This window comes from Scyliorhinus torazame, chromosome 12 (assembly GCF_047496885.1).
Source record: "Scyliorhinus torazame isolate Kashiwa2021f chromosome 12, sScyTor2.1, whole genome shotgun sequence".
Taxonomy (NCBI): domain Eukaryota; kingdom Metazoa; phylum Chordata; class Chondrichthyes; order Carcharhiniformes; family Scyliorhinidae; genus Scyliorhinus; species Scyliorhinus torazame.
The window spans coordinates 78,702,282-78,718,960 of NC_092718.1; the positions used below are offsets into that span (position 1 = coordinate 78,702,282).

A 16,679-nucleotide genomic window follows, 5' to 3' on the forward strand; every position below is an offset into this window, starting at 1 on the left:
CTGTGGGAGCGAGTCCCATGTTCTCCCCAATCGCAGTGGGAGTGAGCCCCACATTCTCCCCACTCCCGATGGGAGTGAGTCCCACATTCTCCCCACTCTCTGTGGGAGCGAGTCCCATGTTCTCCCCAATCGCAGTGGGAGTGAGCCCCACATTCTCCCCACTCCCGATGGGAGTGAGTCCCACATTCTCACCACTCCCGATGGGAGCGAGTCCCACATTCTCCCCACTCTCTGTGGGAGCGAGTCCCATGTTCTCCCCAATCGCAGTGGGAGTGAGCCCCACATTCTCCCCACTCCCGATGGGAGTGAGTCCCACATTCTCACCACTCCCGATGGGAGTAAGTCCCACATTCTCCCCACTCCCTGTGGGAGTGAATCCCAAATTCTCCCCACTCCCTGTGGGAGTGAGTCCCACACTCTTCCCACTCCCGTTGGGAGCGAGTCCCACATTCTTCCCTCTCCCGTTGGGAGCGAGTCCCACATTCTCCTCACTCCCTGTGGGAGCGAGTCCCACATTCTTCCCACTCCCGTTGGGAGCGAGTCCCACATTCTCCTCACTCCCTGTGGGAGCGAGTCTCACATCTCCCCAATCCCTGTGGGAGTGAATCCCACATTCCCCCCACTCCCATTGGGAGTGATTCCCACATTCCCCCACTCCCATTGGGAGTGAGTCCCACATTCTCCCCACTCCCATTGGGACTGAGTCCCACATTCTCCCCGCTCCCTGTGGGAGTGAGTCCTACATTCTCCCCACTCCCTGTGCGAGCGAGTCCGACATTCTCGCCACAACACTTGGGAGCAAGTACCCTGCTCTCCCCACTGCCTTTTGGAGTGAGTCCTACATTCTCCCCATCCTCAGTGGGAGCGAGTCCCACATTCTCCGCACTCCCAGTGGGCGTGAGTGCCAAATTGTCTGCTCTCCCTGTGGGAGCGAGTCTCATGTTCTCCCCATTTTCAGTGGGAGCGAGTCCCACATTGTCCACTCCCGTTGGGAGTGTGTCGAAAGTTCTTCTCACTCCCTGTGAGAGCGAGTCTCACATTCTCCCCAATCCCAGTGGGAGTGAGTCCCACATTCTCACCACCCCCGTTGGGAGCGAGTCCCACATTCTCCTCACTCCCTGTGGCAGCGAGTCCTACATTCTCCCCACTCCGTGTGGGAGCGAGTCCCACATTCTCCCCAATGCCAGTGGGAATGAGTCCCACATTCTCCCCACTCCATGTCGGAGCGAGTCTCACATTCTCCCCATTCCCTGTGGCAGCGAGTCCCACATTCTTGCAACTCCCTGTGTGAGCGAGTCTCACATTCTCCTCAATCTCAGTGGGAGCGGGACCCACATGCTCCCCACTCCCTGTGGCAGTGAGTCTCCCCAAACGCAGTGGGAGTGAGTCTCACATTCTCCCCATTCCCTGTGGCAGCGAGTCCCACATTCCTGCTACTCCCAGTGGGAGAGAGTCCCACATTCTTGCCACCCCCGTTGGGAGCGAGTCCAACATTCTCCCCACTCCCCGTGCGAGCGAGTCCCACATTCTCCCCACTCACTGTGGGAACGAGTCCGACATTCTCCCCACGGCCTGTGGGAGAGAGTCCCACATTCTCCACATTCCCAGTGGGAGCGAGTCCCAGATTGTCTTCGCCCCCTGTGGGAGCGAGTCCCACATTGTCCTCACTCCCTGTGGGAGCGAGTCCCACATTCTCCACACTCCCCATGGGAGCGAGTCCCACATTCTTCCCACTCCCTGTGGGAGAAGTCCCACATTCTCCCCACTCCCTGTGGGAGCGGGTCCCACATTCTCCTCACTCTCTGGGTAAAGAGATTTCTTCTGAATTTCCCACTGGATTTATTAGTAAGTTTTGCATATCAATGGCCCTGAGTTATGGGGCAAAATTCTCCCGAAACAGCGCGATGTCCGCCGACTGGCGCCCAAAACGGCGCCAATCAGACGGGCATCGCGCCGCCCCAAAGGTGCGGAATGCTCCGCATCTTTGGGGGCCGAGCCCCAACATTGAGGGGCTAGGCCGACGCCGGAGGAATTTCCGCCCCGCCAGCTGGCGGAAACGGCCTTTGTTGCCCCGCCAGCTGACGTGGAAATGACATCCCCGGGCGGCACATGCGCGGGAGCGTCAGCGGCCGCTGACAGTTTCCCACGCATGCGCAGTGGAGGGAGTCTCTTCCGCCTCTGCCATGTGCCGGAGAATCGAGCGGGGGGGCCCGCCAACCGGCGCAGCCGAATCCCGCCCCCGCCGAATATCCGGTGCCGGAGACTTCGGCAACCGGCAGGGGCGGGATTCACGGCAGCCCCCGGCGATTCTCCAACCCGGCGGGGGGTCGGAGAATGACGCCCATGGTCTCTCTCCCGACACAAAATGGAAACAATTTCTCTCTGTTGACCCTATCAAAACCCTTTCTGGGTTTTAAAGAACTCTATCAGGTTCCCCCTCAGCCTTTTCTTTCCTGGATAAAAGAGTCCAGGCTCATCTCTCTGGGGCATTAGGCTGACATTTTAAAAATTTATTTCTTGCACATCTCTGACAGCCCCTTGAAAAGTTGGTGTTGAACCACATTCTTGGACCACAAATGTTTGGAGATTTATCATCAAAATGCAGGCAGGATGTGGGATTAACAGTTTGCTAGGTCAGTTGTGGGTTCTAAAATGCTTCTTTCTTTCCATCTCAGAATGTTCATTAGCTCCAAATGGGATCATTCTAATACTCTCAATGGCTGCTCTTCCCTTCTCCCACTCTCACTGACACCGGGTCAACCATCGCCCCTGTCAGTCACTGAACTCTCTTTCTATCCCTCCCTCTCCCCTCTCTCACTCGCTCTCTTCCTCCCCCTCTTCTCTCTGTCTCTCCCTCTCTTTCTCTATCACCTCTCTCCCTCACTCCTTCTCTGTTCTTTCTCTCTCCCCTCCCTCTCTTGCATTCTCTATTCTCTCTCCGCTCTATCTCTCTCTCCCCTCTCTTCCACCTCTCTCTCTCCCCCCCCCTATCTGTTCTTTCTCTCCCCGTCCCCTCCCTCTCTCTCCCTCTCTCTCTTGTGTTTTCTCTCGCTCTCCCCCTCTCCCTCTCTCCATTTTCTCTCTCTGGCTTGTGATAATATGCATAAACAATCATGCAAATATTAACAGATATGACCTCCAAACAACAGGTGGCAGTAAAGAACAACCACGTGACACTGTTACCTCGGGGAGCCTGGAGGTAGTTTTCGTAGTGAATAGTCATATTTGTAGTAGCTCTTAGATAATTCATAATAGTGATATAATCGTTTGTAGATTTTGACAGTTTTCTTATTGTCATCTGACCCATGTTATTGTTTAACAATAAACATTCAATTAGTCACGAACTAGACGTTCTCTAGTGCACCAATTCCGTCCGACCAAACATCAAAATGTAACATCTCTCTCTCTCTTTCCCCTCCCTCTCTCTCCCTCTCTCTCTGTTTTCTCCCTCTCTCTCTCTCTCCCCCCCTCCCTCTTGTCCTTTAAGACGTTCAGCACAAACCAACCTCTTTGGTTGAGCGTTTAGTCGCCTGTCCCCCAGCATCTCCTGAACCTGTTTGACCTCAGATACCGTTTGACCAGGTGCTACAATCAAGCAGCTCGGGAGATTTCCCCAGCATTGGCGGTGCGATATAAATGCGAATAATTGTAAAATTGCCTGCGGTGTCTGGCGTGAGTGGGTGTTGGCGTTTCTGAAGGAGTTGTGTGGGAATAGTTACCTGCACGGAATCAAAACTTGATGTCAGTATATTCGGTGCTCTCCAGTGAATCCTGTCGTTGTACACGTTTCCCGGGATGGTTCACAAGAACGAGCGAGGTGTAATTAAGTTCATCGTCACTGGATTCAGCTACAGGACGGTACAGATTACTCACGTTCTCATAGTCATCGCTTGCCTGATGCTGAAAGAGGGTAAAATCAAAAGGTGTCAGATCAAAACCTGACGGGTCACAGAGTCGTACAGCGCAGAAAAGGCCCTTCGGCACATCGAGTCTGCACCAACACTATCTACCCGTAATCTCCCGCTAATCCCACTTCCCAGCACATGTTCCATATCCTTGAATGTGGTGCGAAGGCTGGAGAATGTTGAGCTTCTCAAAATCAATTCTCAGCTGTGCTGTCTCTCTCTGCCTCTCCTGGATCTGAGCAGGTAGTACATTCGAGACCAGCATCCCGAAACACCAGACAATCCAGGCTGCAACACCATCACTGTAGGTACTGAGGGAGTGCTGCACTGTCAGAGGGTCAGTATTGAAGGAGTGCTGCATAGTCGGAGGGTCAGTACTGAGGGAGTGCTGCACTGTCAGAGAGTCAGTCCTGAGGGAGTGAAGCACTGTCGTAGAGTGAGTACTGAAAGAGTGCAGCACTGTCAGAGGTCAATACTGGGGGAGTGCTGCACTGTTGGAGGGTAAGTAATGAGGGAGTGCTGTACTGTCAGAGGGTCAGTACTGAGGGAGTGCTGCACTGTCAGAGGGTCAGTACTGAAGGAGTGCTGCACTGTCAGACGGTCAGTACAGAGAGAATGCTGCACTGTCAGAGGGCAGTACTGAGGGAGTGCCGCACTGTCAGAGGGTCAGTGCCAAGGGAATGCTGAACTTTGGAAGGGTCAGTACTGAGGGAGTGCTGCACTATTGGAGGGTCAGTACTGAGGGAGTGCTGTATTGTTGGAAGGTCAGTACAGAGGGTCTGCTGTACTATCAGAGGGTTAGTACTGAGGGTGTGCTGCACTGTCAGAGGGTCAGTACTGAGAAACTGTTATACTGTCAGAGGGTCAGTATGAGGGAGTGCTGCACTGTCAGAGGATCAGTACTGAGAGAGCACCGCACTGTCGGAAGGTCAGTACTGAGGGAGTGCGGCAATGTCAGAGGGTCATTCCTGAGGGAGTCCTGTACTACTGGAGGGTCAGTGCTGAGGGAGTGCTGTACTGCCGGAGGGTCGGTGCTGAGGGAGTGCTGGACTGCTGAAGGGTCGGTGCTGAGGGAAGTTGCCCTGTTGAAGGGTCAGTGCTGAGGGACGCTACACTGTTGGACAGTCGGTACTGAGGGAGTGCTGCACTGTCAGAGAGTCGGTGCTATGTTCTTTGTCACGTTGATGTTTGCGGGATATTGCTGTGCGGAAACTGGCTTCAAGTCCTGAGGTAGTGAAAGGCGACCTGGTAATTATTCATGGTACAAATATCGGCCCAAGATACCCAACGATTTGCAACCACCGAGTGAAGACGCTGCTTTCCTCTGATTCTGCGCCATGTCCCAATTGGCACACAGCAAGATCTCGAAAGCAGAAAGGTGCCAACGACCCAGATCACCTTCCTTCAGTGGTATTTGTCGAAGGATAAATATCAGCCCCGTAAATGTGGGGAACGTTCGTATCCTCCTGAGAGGGCAGACAGGGGATGGGGTTTGGTGGGGGGTGATGCTCGATCAATAACTCCCGAAGCGAGATTGTAGAAAAATTGAAGCTTTATTGAACTAGATGTTTCCCCCAGCAGCGGAGATACAGAATGCAGCAGCTGGGGAAACACAGACTCTTATACTCCGCCTTACTGGGCGGAACCCGCAGGCAGGCTTCACCAATGATCTTACAGTATCAGGTACCTCCAACACCAATGATCTTACAGCATCAGGTAATACCCCGAATACCGAATACCACAGGGGGAGAGGGGGGAATGGGGTCTGTGGGGGTCTGTTGTGGGGATGGTGGGGTTAGCCACCTTCACCGGCGGTCCTGACGCTCTAAGACAAGACACACCCCCTGCTATAGCTCAGAATCAGGACATTCAGCTCACCAAGTCTGTCTAGACAGACATAGACTGATCTATCCCCACACTCGCCCCAAAGCTCACTTCCTTCTGATTCTTGAAACCTCTGTTTGTTACTTCCTGAAATGAGCATCATTGTTGTGAAATTTTATACTGGGATATATGCAATGGAAACAAAACATTTCAAAACACACATCAGTAACTTCAGAAGCAATAGAAATATGAGGCAAGATTTACGGTATATCCCTGCATTACCCAAACCATCTCATGACTTAATTCCCCCCCACAAAATCTACAATAATAAATTTCAACCCCTTATCTCAGTAACCTGCTCCAGTCCCTACAACCTTCCTATCTCTGTAACCTCCTCCAGTCCCTACAACCTTCCTGTCTCTGTAACCTCCTCCAGTCCCTACAACCTCCCTATCTCTGTAACCTCCTTCATTCCCTGCAACCTCTCTATCTCTGTAACCTCCTCCAGTCTCTGCAACCTCCCTATCTCTATAACCTCCTCCAGTCTCTGCAACTTCCCTATCTCTATAACCTCCTCCACCACACACAAATCTCTGAGGTCCTGTGCAGTATTGTTCTTTGTCTCTGCGCTCCTCCAGTTCCGGTCTCTTGTGCATGCCACAATTCCCATCGCTCCATCATTGGCGGCTATCCCTTCAGCTGGCTGGCGTCCCCCGAGCTCTGGAATTCCCCCCCTCAACCTCCATCTTTCTCTCTCTTTCTCTCTCTCTCTCTCTCTCATTTCCCGCCCTCGCTCTCTCCTCTCTCTTCCCTCCTCTCTCTCTCCCTCTCTCTTTCCCCCTCTCTCCCTGTGCCCATCTCTCCCTCTCTCTCTCTCCTCTCTCCCACTCCCTTTCCCCTCTCTCACTCTCCCCCTCTCTCCCCCCCTCTTTCCCCCCTCTCTCTCCCCTCTCTCTACACCTTCTCTCTATTCCCCTCTCTAGCCCTTCTCTCTCCCCTCTCTCCCCCTTCTCTCTCATTGCCCCCTTTCTCCCCTTCTCTCTCCTCTCTCTCTCTTTGCCCCCTCTCCCTCTGCCCCCTCTCTTCCCCCTCTCTCCCTCTCCCCCACCTGCTCAATCTCCCCCTCTTTCCTCCCTCCTGAGGTACCCTCAATAATGACGCTTAGAGTGTAAACGGTAAAGAGGCTTTAATAGACTAAGAACTATGCTAGAGCTGAGACATGTGCTAACTGCTGCACAGCCCACAAGGCAGCCCCCTATATATGGCTCACAGATGGGCAGAGCCAGAGGTGGAGTCCACAGGGTTCCAAGCCCGGTCTTAAAGGGGACATCACCTTACATGATGACAAGGCAGTAACCGTTCATCACATTCACCCCCTGTTTAAAAAAGAGTCCGGCGGGGGTGAAGTGCCATCATAGGTCCATCCATCTCGGTGGCCGGATCGTCCTCATCGACCTCCTCATTTCGGGTGGTGGTGCGGCGGGCACGGACTTCCCGGTTGAGGGCACATCCGGGAGCACAGCGGTCGGAGCTTCGGTCCGGGTCGAGGCAGGGGGACTAGGCTAGGCTGGGGGTAGCGGTGCAGGCGCTGGTGGGGTGTGTAAAGGGGGGGCGCAAGGGGGGTGCGTGGTAGGTACTCACCAATGGGGGGTAGGGCCAGAAAGGGGTGGGTTGTAGGGGGCGCCGGGTCCTGCAGGGGAGCGGCGCGGGAAGGGACGTCTGTGGTGGGGGATCCAGCGGGTGCCAGATCCCGGAGGGAAACCGTATCTTGCCTGCTGTCGGGGTACTCAACGTAGACGTAACTGGGGTTGGCGTGGAGCAGTCGGACCTTTTCAATCAGGGTGTCCGTTTTATGGCTCCTCGCGTGCCTCCGGAGAAGAACAGGTCCTGGAGCCATCACCCAAGGTGGAAGCGAGACCCCGGAGGTAGACTTCCTGGGGAAGACAAACAATCGGTTGTGAGGGGTCTCATTCATGGCCGTGCAGAGGAGTGACCTAATGGAGTGTAGGGCATCGGGTAGGAACTCCAGCCAGCGGGTGGTTGGGAGACTTCTCGACCGCAGGGCCAGAAGGACAGCCTTCCACACTGTCGCGTTCTCCCTCTCCACCTGCCCGTTTCCCCGTGGGTTATAACTGGTTGTTCTGCTCGAGGCGATGCCTTTGCTGAGCAGATACTGACGCAGTTCATCGCTCATGAACGATGTACCCCGGTCGCTGTGGATATAAGCGGTGAGACCGAACAGAGTGAAGATGCTGTGCAGTGCCTTAATCGCGGTGGCTGAGGTCATGTCGGGGCAGGGAATGGCGAATGGGAAACGGGAGAACTCATCGATAACGGTGAGGAAATAGGCATAACGATTGGTGGACAGGAGGGGCCCCTTGAAGTCCACGCTCAGTAGCTCAAAGGGACCCGAGGCCTTCACGAGCCGAAACTTGTCTGGCCGGCCTTCTACTGCCGGACTCTTTTTTAAACAGCGGGTGAATGTGATGAACAGTTACTGCCTTGTCATCATGTTTGCACTCCGCACAGATCTGACAGGCCCTGACCATTGCCTTGACCTCCTTGGTTGAGTAAGGTAGGTTGCGGGACTTGATAAAATGGACGAGCCGGGTAACCCCCGGGTGGCAGAGGTCATTGTGGATGGCTTGCAGGCGGTCGTCCTGCGCGTTGGCACATGTGCCGCGGGACAGGGCATCTGGGGGCTCGTTGAGCTCCCCTGGACGATACTTAATATCGTACGTGTAGGTGGAGAGTTTGATCCTCGATCATTTTTTTATTTTGCCCCGTTGCGTGTTATCGAACATATAGGCGACTGACGGTTGGTCGGTGACGATAGTAAACCTCCTACCGGCGAGGTAGTGTCTCCAGCGCCGCACAGCCTCCACAATGGCTTGTGCCTCCTTTTCGACTGCAGAGTGTCGAACCTCGGAGGCGGTGAGGGTTCGGGAGAAGAACGCTACTGGTCTGCCTTCCTGATTGAGGGTAGCAGCCAGGGCGATGTCTGATGCATCGCTCTCTACCTGGAAAGGAATGATTTCGTCCACCGCGTGCATAGCGGCCTTGATGATGTCGGCCTTGATGTGGTTGAAGGCCAATTGAGCCTCAGCCAAGAGGGGAAAAATGGTGGTCTTTATGAGTGGGGGGCTTTGTCCGCATACTTGGGGACCCACTGGGCGTAACAAGAGAAAAGCCCCAAGCACCGTTTGAGGGCCTTGAGGCTGCGGGGGAGAGGGAGTTCCTTAAGGGGGCGCATGCGGTCGGGGTCGGGACCTAGGACCCCGTCTTCCACGACATAGCCGAGGATGGCTAGCCGGGTGGTGTGGAAAACGCATTTTTCCTCGTTATAGGTCAGGTTAAGGGCTCGGGCGGTCTGGAGGAACTTTTCGAGGTTAGCGTCATGGTCCTGCTGGTCATGGCTGCAGATGGTGACATTGTCCAGGTACGGGTATGTAGCCCGCAAACCGTACTGGTCCATCATTTTGTCCATCGCCCTTTGAAAGACAGAGACCCCATTTGTGACACCGAAGGGGACCCTGAGGAAGTGGAAGAGCCGGCCGGCTGCTTCGAAGGCAGTATAGGGACGGTCTTTTGGTTGGATGGGGAGCTGGTGGTAGGCGGATTTGAGGTCGACCATGGAAAAGACTCGGTATTGGGCGATCCGAGTTACCATTTCCGCGATGCGAGGAAGGGGAGTACGCATCAAGCTGCGTGAATCGGTTTATGGTCTGGATATTATCCACGACCATCCGTTTCTTCTCCCCGGACCGGACTATCACCACTTGCGCTCTCCAAGGGCTGTTGCTAGCCTCGATGACCCCCTCTCCCAGTAAACGCTGGACCTCTGACTTGATAAAAGTCATATCTTGGGCACTGTAGCGCCGGCTCCTGGTGGCGACTGGCTTACAGTCGGGAGTGAGGTTCACGAATAGCGAGGGGGATGCGACTTTCAGTGTCGCAAGGCATCATACCGTGAGGGGAGGCAAGGGTCCACCGAACTTCAGTGTCAGGCTTCGGTGGCTGCACTGGAAATCCAGTCCGAGCAGCAGGGGGGCACAGAGGTGAGGGAGGATATAAAATTTGAAACGGGTGTATTTGGCGCCCTGGATCGAGAGATCCGCAATACAGTACCCCTTGATTTGTACCGAGTGGGACCTAGATGCGAGGGCTATGGTTTGGGATGCGGGATGGGTGCGTAGGGAGCAGCGCCTTACCGTTTCAGGATGGATAAAGCTCTCCGTGCTCCCGGAGTCGAAGAGGAATGCAGTGTCGCGCCCGTTGACCTGGACCTGCATCATAGAGTTCTGCAGGTGTTTTGGCCGAGTTTGGTCGAGGGTGATCGCACCCACTCGTGGGTAGTCTGAGTCCTCAGCCGAGTCGGACTCATAAAATGGCCGCCGCCGTCGGTCGCACGTGTCGGGTCGAGAAGATGGCCGCCGACAAGATGGCCGCTCCCATGATTTGCAAGAGGCTGATGATGCGTCAGAAGGGGGCGTGTCGGGTCGGTGCGCAGCCGCATTGCGAGGCCCACGGGCCTGAGAGCCTGATTTTCGGGCCGGCTGTTCTTTGTTTTTCTGGCCCCTGGGTCTGACCAGGCAGACCCTCGCAAAATGCCCCTTCTTCCCGCAGTCGCTGCAGATCGCGGAGTGGGCTGGGCAGCGTGGGCGTGGATGCTGGCCCTGCCCTCAGAAGTAGCACGGTGTGCCCCCATGGCGCAGGCCTGTAATACGGCTGAGTCTGAGGAAGTCCGGGGGGGGGCTCGCAGAGTTCACGGGGTACGTACCCAAGTTATGTCGGGCCACCTCCAGCGAGGAGGCGAGCGTTAGCGTGTCCTGGAGATCTTTTGCCCCGTTTTAGAGCAGCCGCTGCTGGATGTAGGTGGAGCGGATGCCAGACACGAAAGCGTCTCTGATGTGCAGGTTCATATGGGCTTCCCCTGTCACATCCTGATGGTCACAGTCCCTAGCAAGCGCTGTGAGTTTCTCGACGAATTCGTCTAGCGATTGCCCCGAGCGCTGCCGGCAGGTAGAGAGCAGATGCCTGGCGTGTACCTCGTTGATGGGTTTGACAAACCGCTTGCGAAGTAACTCGACCGCCTCTTCATAAGTCGTCGCCTTTTTGAGCGTGCCGGATATTCTGTGACTCACCCGGGCGTGGAGTAGGCTCAGCTTGCGTGGCCCCAGGATGGGAGTCTCTGCGGAGTCCAGGTAGGCCTCGAAGCATCGGAGCCAGTATTAAAAAATTTCCTTTACCTCCGGTGTCCGTGCTTCCAGATTGAGCTTCTCTGGTTTTAGGCCTGCGTCCATCCTGATCTAGTTTAGTCTATTAAATTGAGGTACCCTCAATAACGACGCTTAGAGTGTAAACGGTAAAGAAGGCTTTAATAGACTAAGAACTATGCTAGAGCTGAGACATGTGCTAACTGCTGCACAGCCCACAAGGCAGCCCCTTATATATGGCTCACAGATGGGCGGAGCCAGAGGCGGAGTCCCCAGGGTTCCAAGGCCGGTCTTAAAGGGGACATCACCTTACATGATGACAAGGCAGTAACTGTTCATCACACCTTCCCTCTCTCTCTCCCCCCTCTCCCTCTCTCTCTCTCCCCCCTCTCTCTTTCTCTCCCCCTCTCCCCCTCTCTCTTCCCCCCTCTCTCTCCCTCTCTCTCCCCTCCTCTCTCTCTCTCTCCCCCCTCTTTCTCTCTGCCCCTCCCCCCCCTTTTCTCCCCTTCTCTCTCTCTTCCTCCTCTCTCTCTCTCTCCCATGTCTCTCCATTTTGGAAGGAACTCTAAAATCCTTGATGGAGAGACGATGACTCAGGGCACTTTTTAAAAGTAAGTTGTTTCCCATTCAGGGGTTATTTGACTCTCTTTCGCAGAGAATGGGGGAGGCAGAGGCCATTGAGTATTCTCAAGGCGGAGGTGGGTAGGTTCTCAACTAATGACGGGGGTGAAAGGTTATCGCGGGGTCAGCAGGATTGTGGGATCGAGGTCACAAGCAGATCAGCCAATGATATTACTGGAATGTGACCTTCCTCCTGCTCCTGATCCGCATGTTTGTACACCGCCCTCTTTGCTCCAGTGCCTTCCCTGCCTGTCCCTGATCCCGCATTGCGCAACCTGGGTTTGAGTCTGGCGTACGCACCATGGGGCTGTGGTATGTGACTGAAGGTGCTACACAAATGCGAGACCTGCCATTTTTCACCGGTCACTTTTTGAGTCCCTTCCTCACATTCGAATCAGGGTGGGGGGTTGTGGGGTGGGGAGGGACGTGGCGGGAACAGAAATTGCCCGGGGCGAATGAACGGAGATCGGCGCAACCGCCGGCATGCGTGTCGGTCCTGGCACACGAGTGCACAGGAACAATCCCGCAGGAAGAGTCGCAATTCCCGTTTCCCCATCCGTGCTTGGAAATCAATCAAGGTGCCCTCCCCCAATACGATTCGGCACAGGGGTCGGATTCCCACTCACAGTGTCCGGCGAGTGACCTTTCAACAATGTTCCCACCCCCCCCGGCCCACCCCCCAGACACATTCAAACACTTTACTATTCCTCCCTGTGATCATACTGTACACATGTTAGCTGCAGCGATTCTGACACTACAAAACCGACCACCCACTTCTAAAATAAAAAACAAAAACCTTCATTGGCCCTGTAACAGAAAGCACGGTAGCACAGCGCCCTGGACCTGGGTTCGATTCCCGGCCTGATTGACTGTCTGTGCGTTGTCTGCCCGTTCTCCCTGTCTCTGCGTGGGTTTCCTCCGGGTGCTCCGGTTTCCTCCCACTAGTCCCAAGAGATGTGCTATTAGATGAATTGGACATTCTGAATTCTCCCTCAGTGAACCTGAACAGGCACCGGAATGTGGCGACTAGGAGATTTTCACAGTAACTTCATTGCAGTGTTAATGTAAGCCTACTTGTGACAATAATAAAGATTTTTTTTTAAATTAAAAAGCTTCAGGATGCCCTGAGGGGATTCAGGAAAAAAACAAATGAACTATTTGGGAGGAAGCGCTGTGCTTGATCGCCAGCAGGGGGAGCCATCAGTTCACAGATCAGCACAGCTCCCTCAATGCTGACCCTCTGACAATGCAGCACGCCCTCAGTGCTCACCCTCTGACAATGCAGCACTCCCTCAGTATTGACCTTCTGACAGTGCAGCACTCCCTCAGTACTGACCCTCTAACAGTGCAGCACTCCCTCAGTACTGACCCTCTGACAGTGCAGCACTCCCTCAGTATTGACCTTCTGACAGTGCAGCACTCCCTCAGTGCTCACCCTCCGACAGTGTAGCACTCCCTCAGTACTGACCCTCTGACAGTGCAGCACTCCCTCAGTGCTCACCCTCCAACAGTGTAGCACTCCCTCAGTACTGACCTTCTGACAGTGCAGCACTCCCTCAGTGCTGAGCTGACCCTCCGACAATGTAGCACTCCCTCAGAACTAACCCTCCGACAATGCAATGCTCCCTCGGTATTGACCCCTTCTGACAGTCGAACACTCCCTCAAAAGTGCCTCTCTGACAGCGAAGCACTCTCTCAGGACTGACCCTCCGACAGTGCCGAACTCCCTCAGTACTGACCCTCTGATCGTGCGGCACGCACTCAGTACTGACCCTCTGACAGTGCCGAACTCCCTCAGTACTGACCCTCTGACAGTGCAGCACTCCCTCAGTACTGACTCTCTGATAGTGCAGTACTCCCTCAGTACTGACTCTCTGATAGTGCGGCACGCCCTTAGTGCTGACCCTCTGACAGTGCAGCACTCCCTCAGTACTGACCCTCTGACAGTGCAGCACTTCCTCAGTACTGGTGCTCTGACAGTGCAGCACTCCCTCAGTACTGACCCTCTGACAGTGCAGCTCTCCCTCAGTACTGACCCTCTGACAGTGCAGCACTCCCTCAGTACTGGCGCTCTGACAGTGCAGCGCCCCCTCAGTACTGACCGTTCAACAGTGCAGCACTCCCTCAGGACTGACCCTCTGATAGTGCAGCACTCCCTCAGTACTGATCCTCTGACAGTGCAGCACTCCCTCATCACAGCCCCTCTGACAGTGCAGCACTCCTTCAGTCCTGACCCTCTGACAGTGCAGCACTCCCTCAGTACTGACCGTTCGACAGTGCAGCTCCCCCTCAGTACTGACCCACCGACAGTGCAGCACTCCCTCAGTACTGATCCTCTGACAGTGCAGCACTCCCTCAGTACTGACCCTCTGACAGTGCAGCGCTCACTCAGTACTGATCCTCTGACAGTGCAGCACTCCCTCAGTACTGACCCTCTGACAGTGCAGCGCCCCCTCAGTACTGACCGTTCGACAGTGCAGCACTCCCTCAGTACTGACCGTCTGACAGTGCAGCACTCCCTCAGTACTGACCGTTCGACAGTGCAGCTCCCCCTCAGTACTGACCCACCGACAGTGCAGCACTCCCTCAGTACTGACCCTCTGACAGTGCAGCACTCGCTCGGTACTGACCCTCTGACAGTGCAGCACTCCCTTAGTACTAATCCTCTGACAGTGCAGCACTCCCTCAGTACTGACCCTGACAGTGCAGCACTCCCTCAGTACTGACCCTCTGACAGTGCAGCACTCCCTCAGTACTGACCCTCTGACAGTGCAGCACTCCCTCAGTACTGATCTGACAGTGCAGCACTCCCTCAGTACTGACCGTTCGACAGGGCAGCTCCCCCTCAGTCCTGTCTCTAAGAGTGTCACCTTGGATAACAAACTCAAACCTCTGGAGTTGATGGGGGTCTCGAGTTGTCACCTTCCCCCTCCGGGGTGTCAGATTTACTCATTGATCCCCGGTGATAACCTGCTCCTCACACCTCTCCGCCTCCACTCAAATGAACTCACAGTTGGCGGAGAACATTTTTCTCCGCCAGGAGGTTATCCCGTGCTCTGGGGAAGGGGGAGGGGTGCTTCTGTCGGAGTTAATCCACCAATGAATTGAGCCCAACCCAACATCGCCCAACCTGACCTCAACGTCATTCCCAGATTCATACCTTCGACGATGGTGGGGCTTTCTGAACCAGACTGTAGATTACACTTGGATCATTGTCACAGTTCACTATTGGAGTCTTCTTTCTTTTTTTCCTGTGAAGATGAGAAAGAGTTTAACGACCTGGACACTGCAAGCTGATAGGGTGGGAATATACTGCAGGAGAGTGTGCGGGAGGGAAGGAAGAGTGGTGAAAAGGCCAGAGCTGATGATTATTGTTTTGTTACCTGTGTGGTAGGTAACATGTGCTACTCAATCCTTGGTAAGTGATGAGGTCTTCTGAATCTCGATGAGGAAGATTCAAATTCGTCCAGTAGTAACAAAAGTTTTATTGAGTAACTACAACAGTATTTACATGAGTTCTTTACTTTAGCTATGATACTAGTGATAAGGTTAAAATGATCCAACTATGGTAACTATACGTAACTCCACGAGCCGTCTTAACTAGTCTGCTGTTGCTTTAATCACAGTGCACCCAAGAGAGAGCGAGAGACCCAATGTGGCTGCCTTCTATGCCCCTGTTTGTCCGGCCCTCTAGTCATCATGTGGTGCTACTGATTACATATTAACCCCTTGTGTACATGCATACATAGAGATCACTACAATTATGACCTGGATGTGAGATGGCACTGTTTCCAGCGAGCTCAGCAAAACTAGTTTGACAGAATCATCGGATGGTTGCCTCCCAGGAGGAGGCCTTTCCGCCCACTGTCTCCCTTCTGGCTGTCTTCAAGAAGCGTGTCTCCTCAAACTTTCTACCCTGTCACCCTGAACATTTTTCCTGCTCAGGCTCTGATTCTATCGCCTTTTGAAAGCCTGGATTGAATCTTCCTCCCCTCCCCCAAACTCTCCTGCAGTACATCCGTTTGCGGTGTGGTAAACGAACCTCGCGTTCCTTTTTGTTTGCCTTCACCGCCCCCCACCGCCTCCCCCCCCCATCTCTCTCCCCCACCACAGCCCCCCCCCCCCTAATCTCTCTCCCCCACCCCCGCCTCCACCGATCTCTTCGCCCGTTGCGCTACTGGTTGCTGGCCACAAACAGGTGCTGAAACAAGTCGGTGAACGGCCTTCTCGTTGTAGTTGTATGGAAGCCCTCCTCCGATCCGAGGATGGTGCACCGTATCCTCTCCAGCCCAAATCGTACAGCCAGTCTGCAGTCCGGGTGGCGGTGCCGATCGCCAGCCCAGCGGACCTTCCGGCGTGTGATCAACGTTGCTCGTGGCCAGCTGCCCGTCCCTGACAAAGGCCCTCTGATCCTCCGTGACCACCCCCGGGACACAACTCTCCTGCTGCCTCACCAGGGCCCTTGCCAGGATCCTTGCATCCACTTAAGGAGTGAGATGGGCCTCGACCTTCCCCTCTAATGCCCCCTGCGTCGCCATCAATCCTGCCACCTCTTCCTCCAGGGAGGCGACCCGGTCACCCTGGTTGGCCGCTGCTTTTTCTATCTCACTGATTGTTGCCTCCTGTATCTGCAGTCAGCGCTCCCAGAATCCTCCTCAGTCATTTCTCTCTGCTGTCCCCTGTTTCATCTCTTTAAATATTTCTAATGATCCAGCCTCCCCCCCCTCCCCCCACCCCCGGGGCAGATAATTCCAGAGATTCATCACTCTCTGCGAGAAGAAATTCCTACACATCTCAGTTTTAAATGACCGGCCTTGTAGCTACGTCCGCTTGTTCGTAACTCTCCCACGAGTGAAAACATCGCACCATTTACCCTGTCAAACCACCTCAGAATCTTCATGTTTGAATAAGGTCACCCTCACTCTTCTAAACTCCAAGGAATACAGAGCCAGTCCAATTAGTCTCTCTTGATAGGACAACCCTCTCATCCCAGAAATTAGCCTGGGGAATCTCCCTTGGATTTTCCAATGTTACTATATCCTTTTTTAGGTAAGCAGACCAAAACTGTGCACAGTATTCCAGGTGAGGCCTCACCAACACCCTATACAATTGC

The 16,679-nt window shown here is 54.4% G+C and overlaps 1 protein-coding gene across 1 annotated transcript in view; it reads right to left on the minus strand.

Moving 5' to 3' along the window:
* The window catches only part of LOC140386506 (B-cell receptor CD22-like), a 182,089-nt gene that overhangs the window by 5,395 nt on the left and 160,015 nt on the right, over positions 1–16,679 (minus strand). Inside the window, exons 17-18 of the mRNA XM_072468900.1 lie at positions 14,727–14,817; positions 3,720–3,900 (exon numbers count right to left, since the gene is read on the minus strand). Of these exons, the coding sequence (XP_072325001.1) occupies positions 3,730–3,900; positions 14,727–14,817 (262 nt within the window). The 3' untranslated portion in view covers positions 3,720–3,729. The remainder of the gene's footprint in view (positions 1–3,719; positions 3,901–14,726; positions 14,818–16,679) is intronic.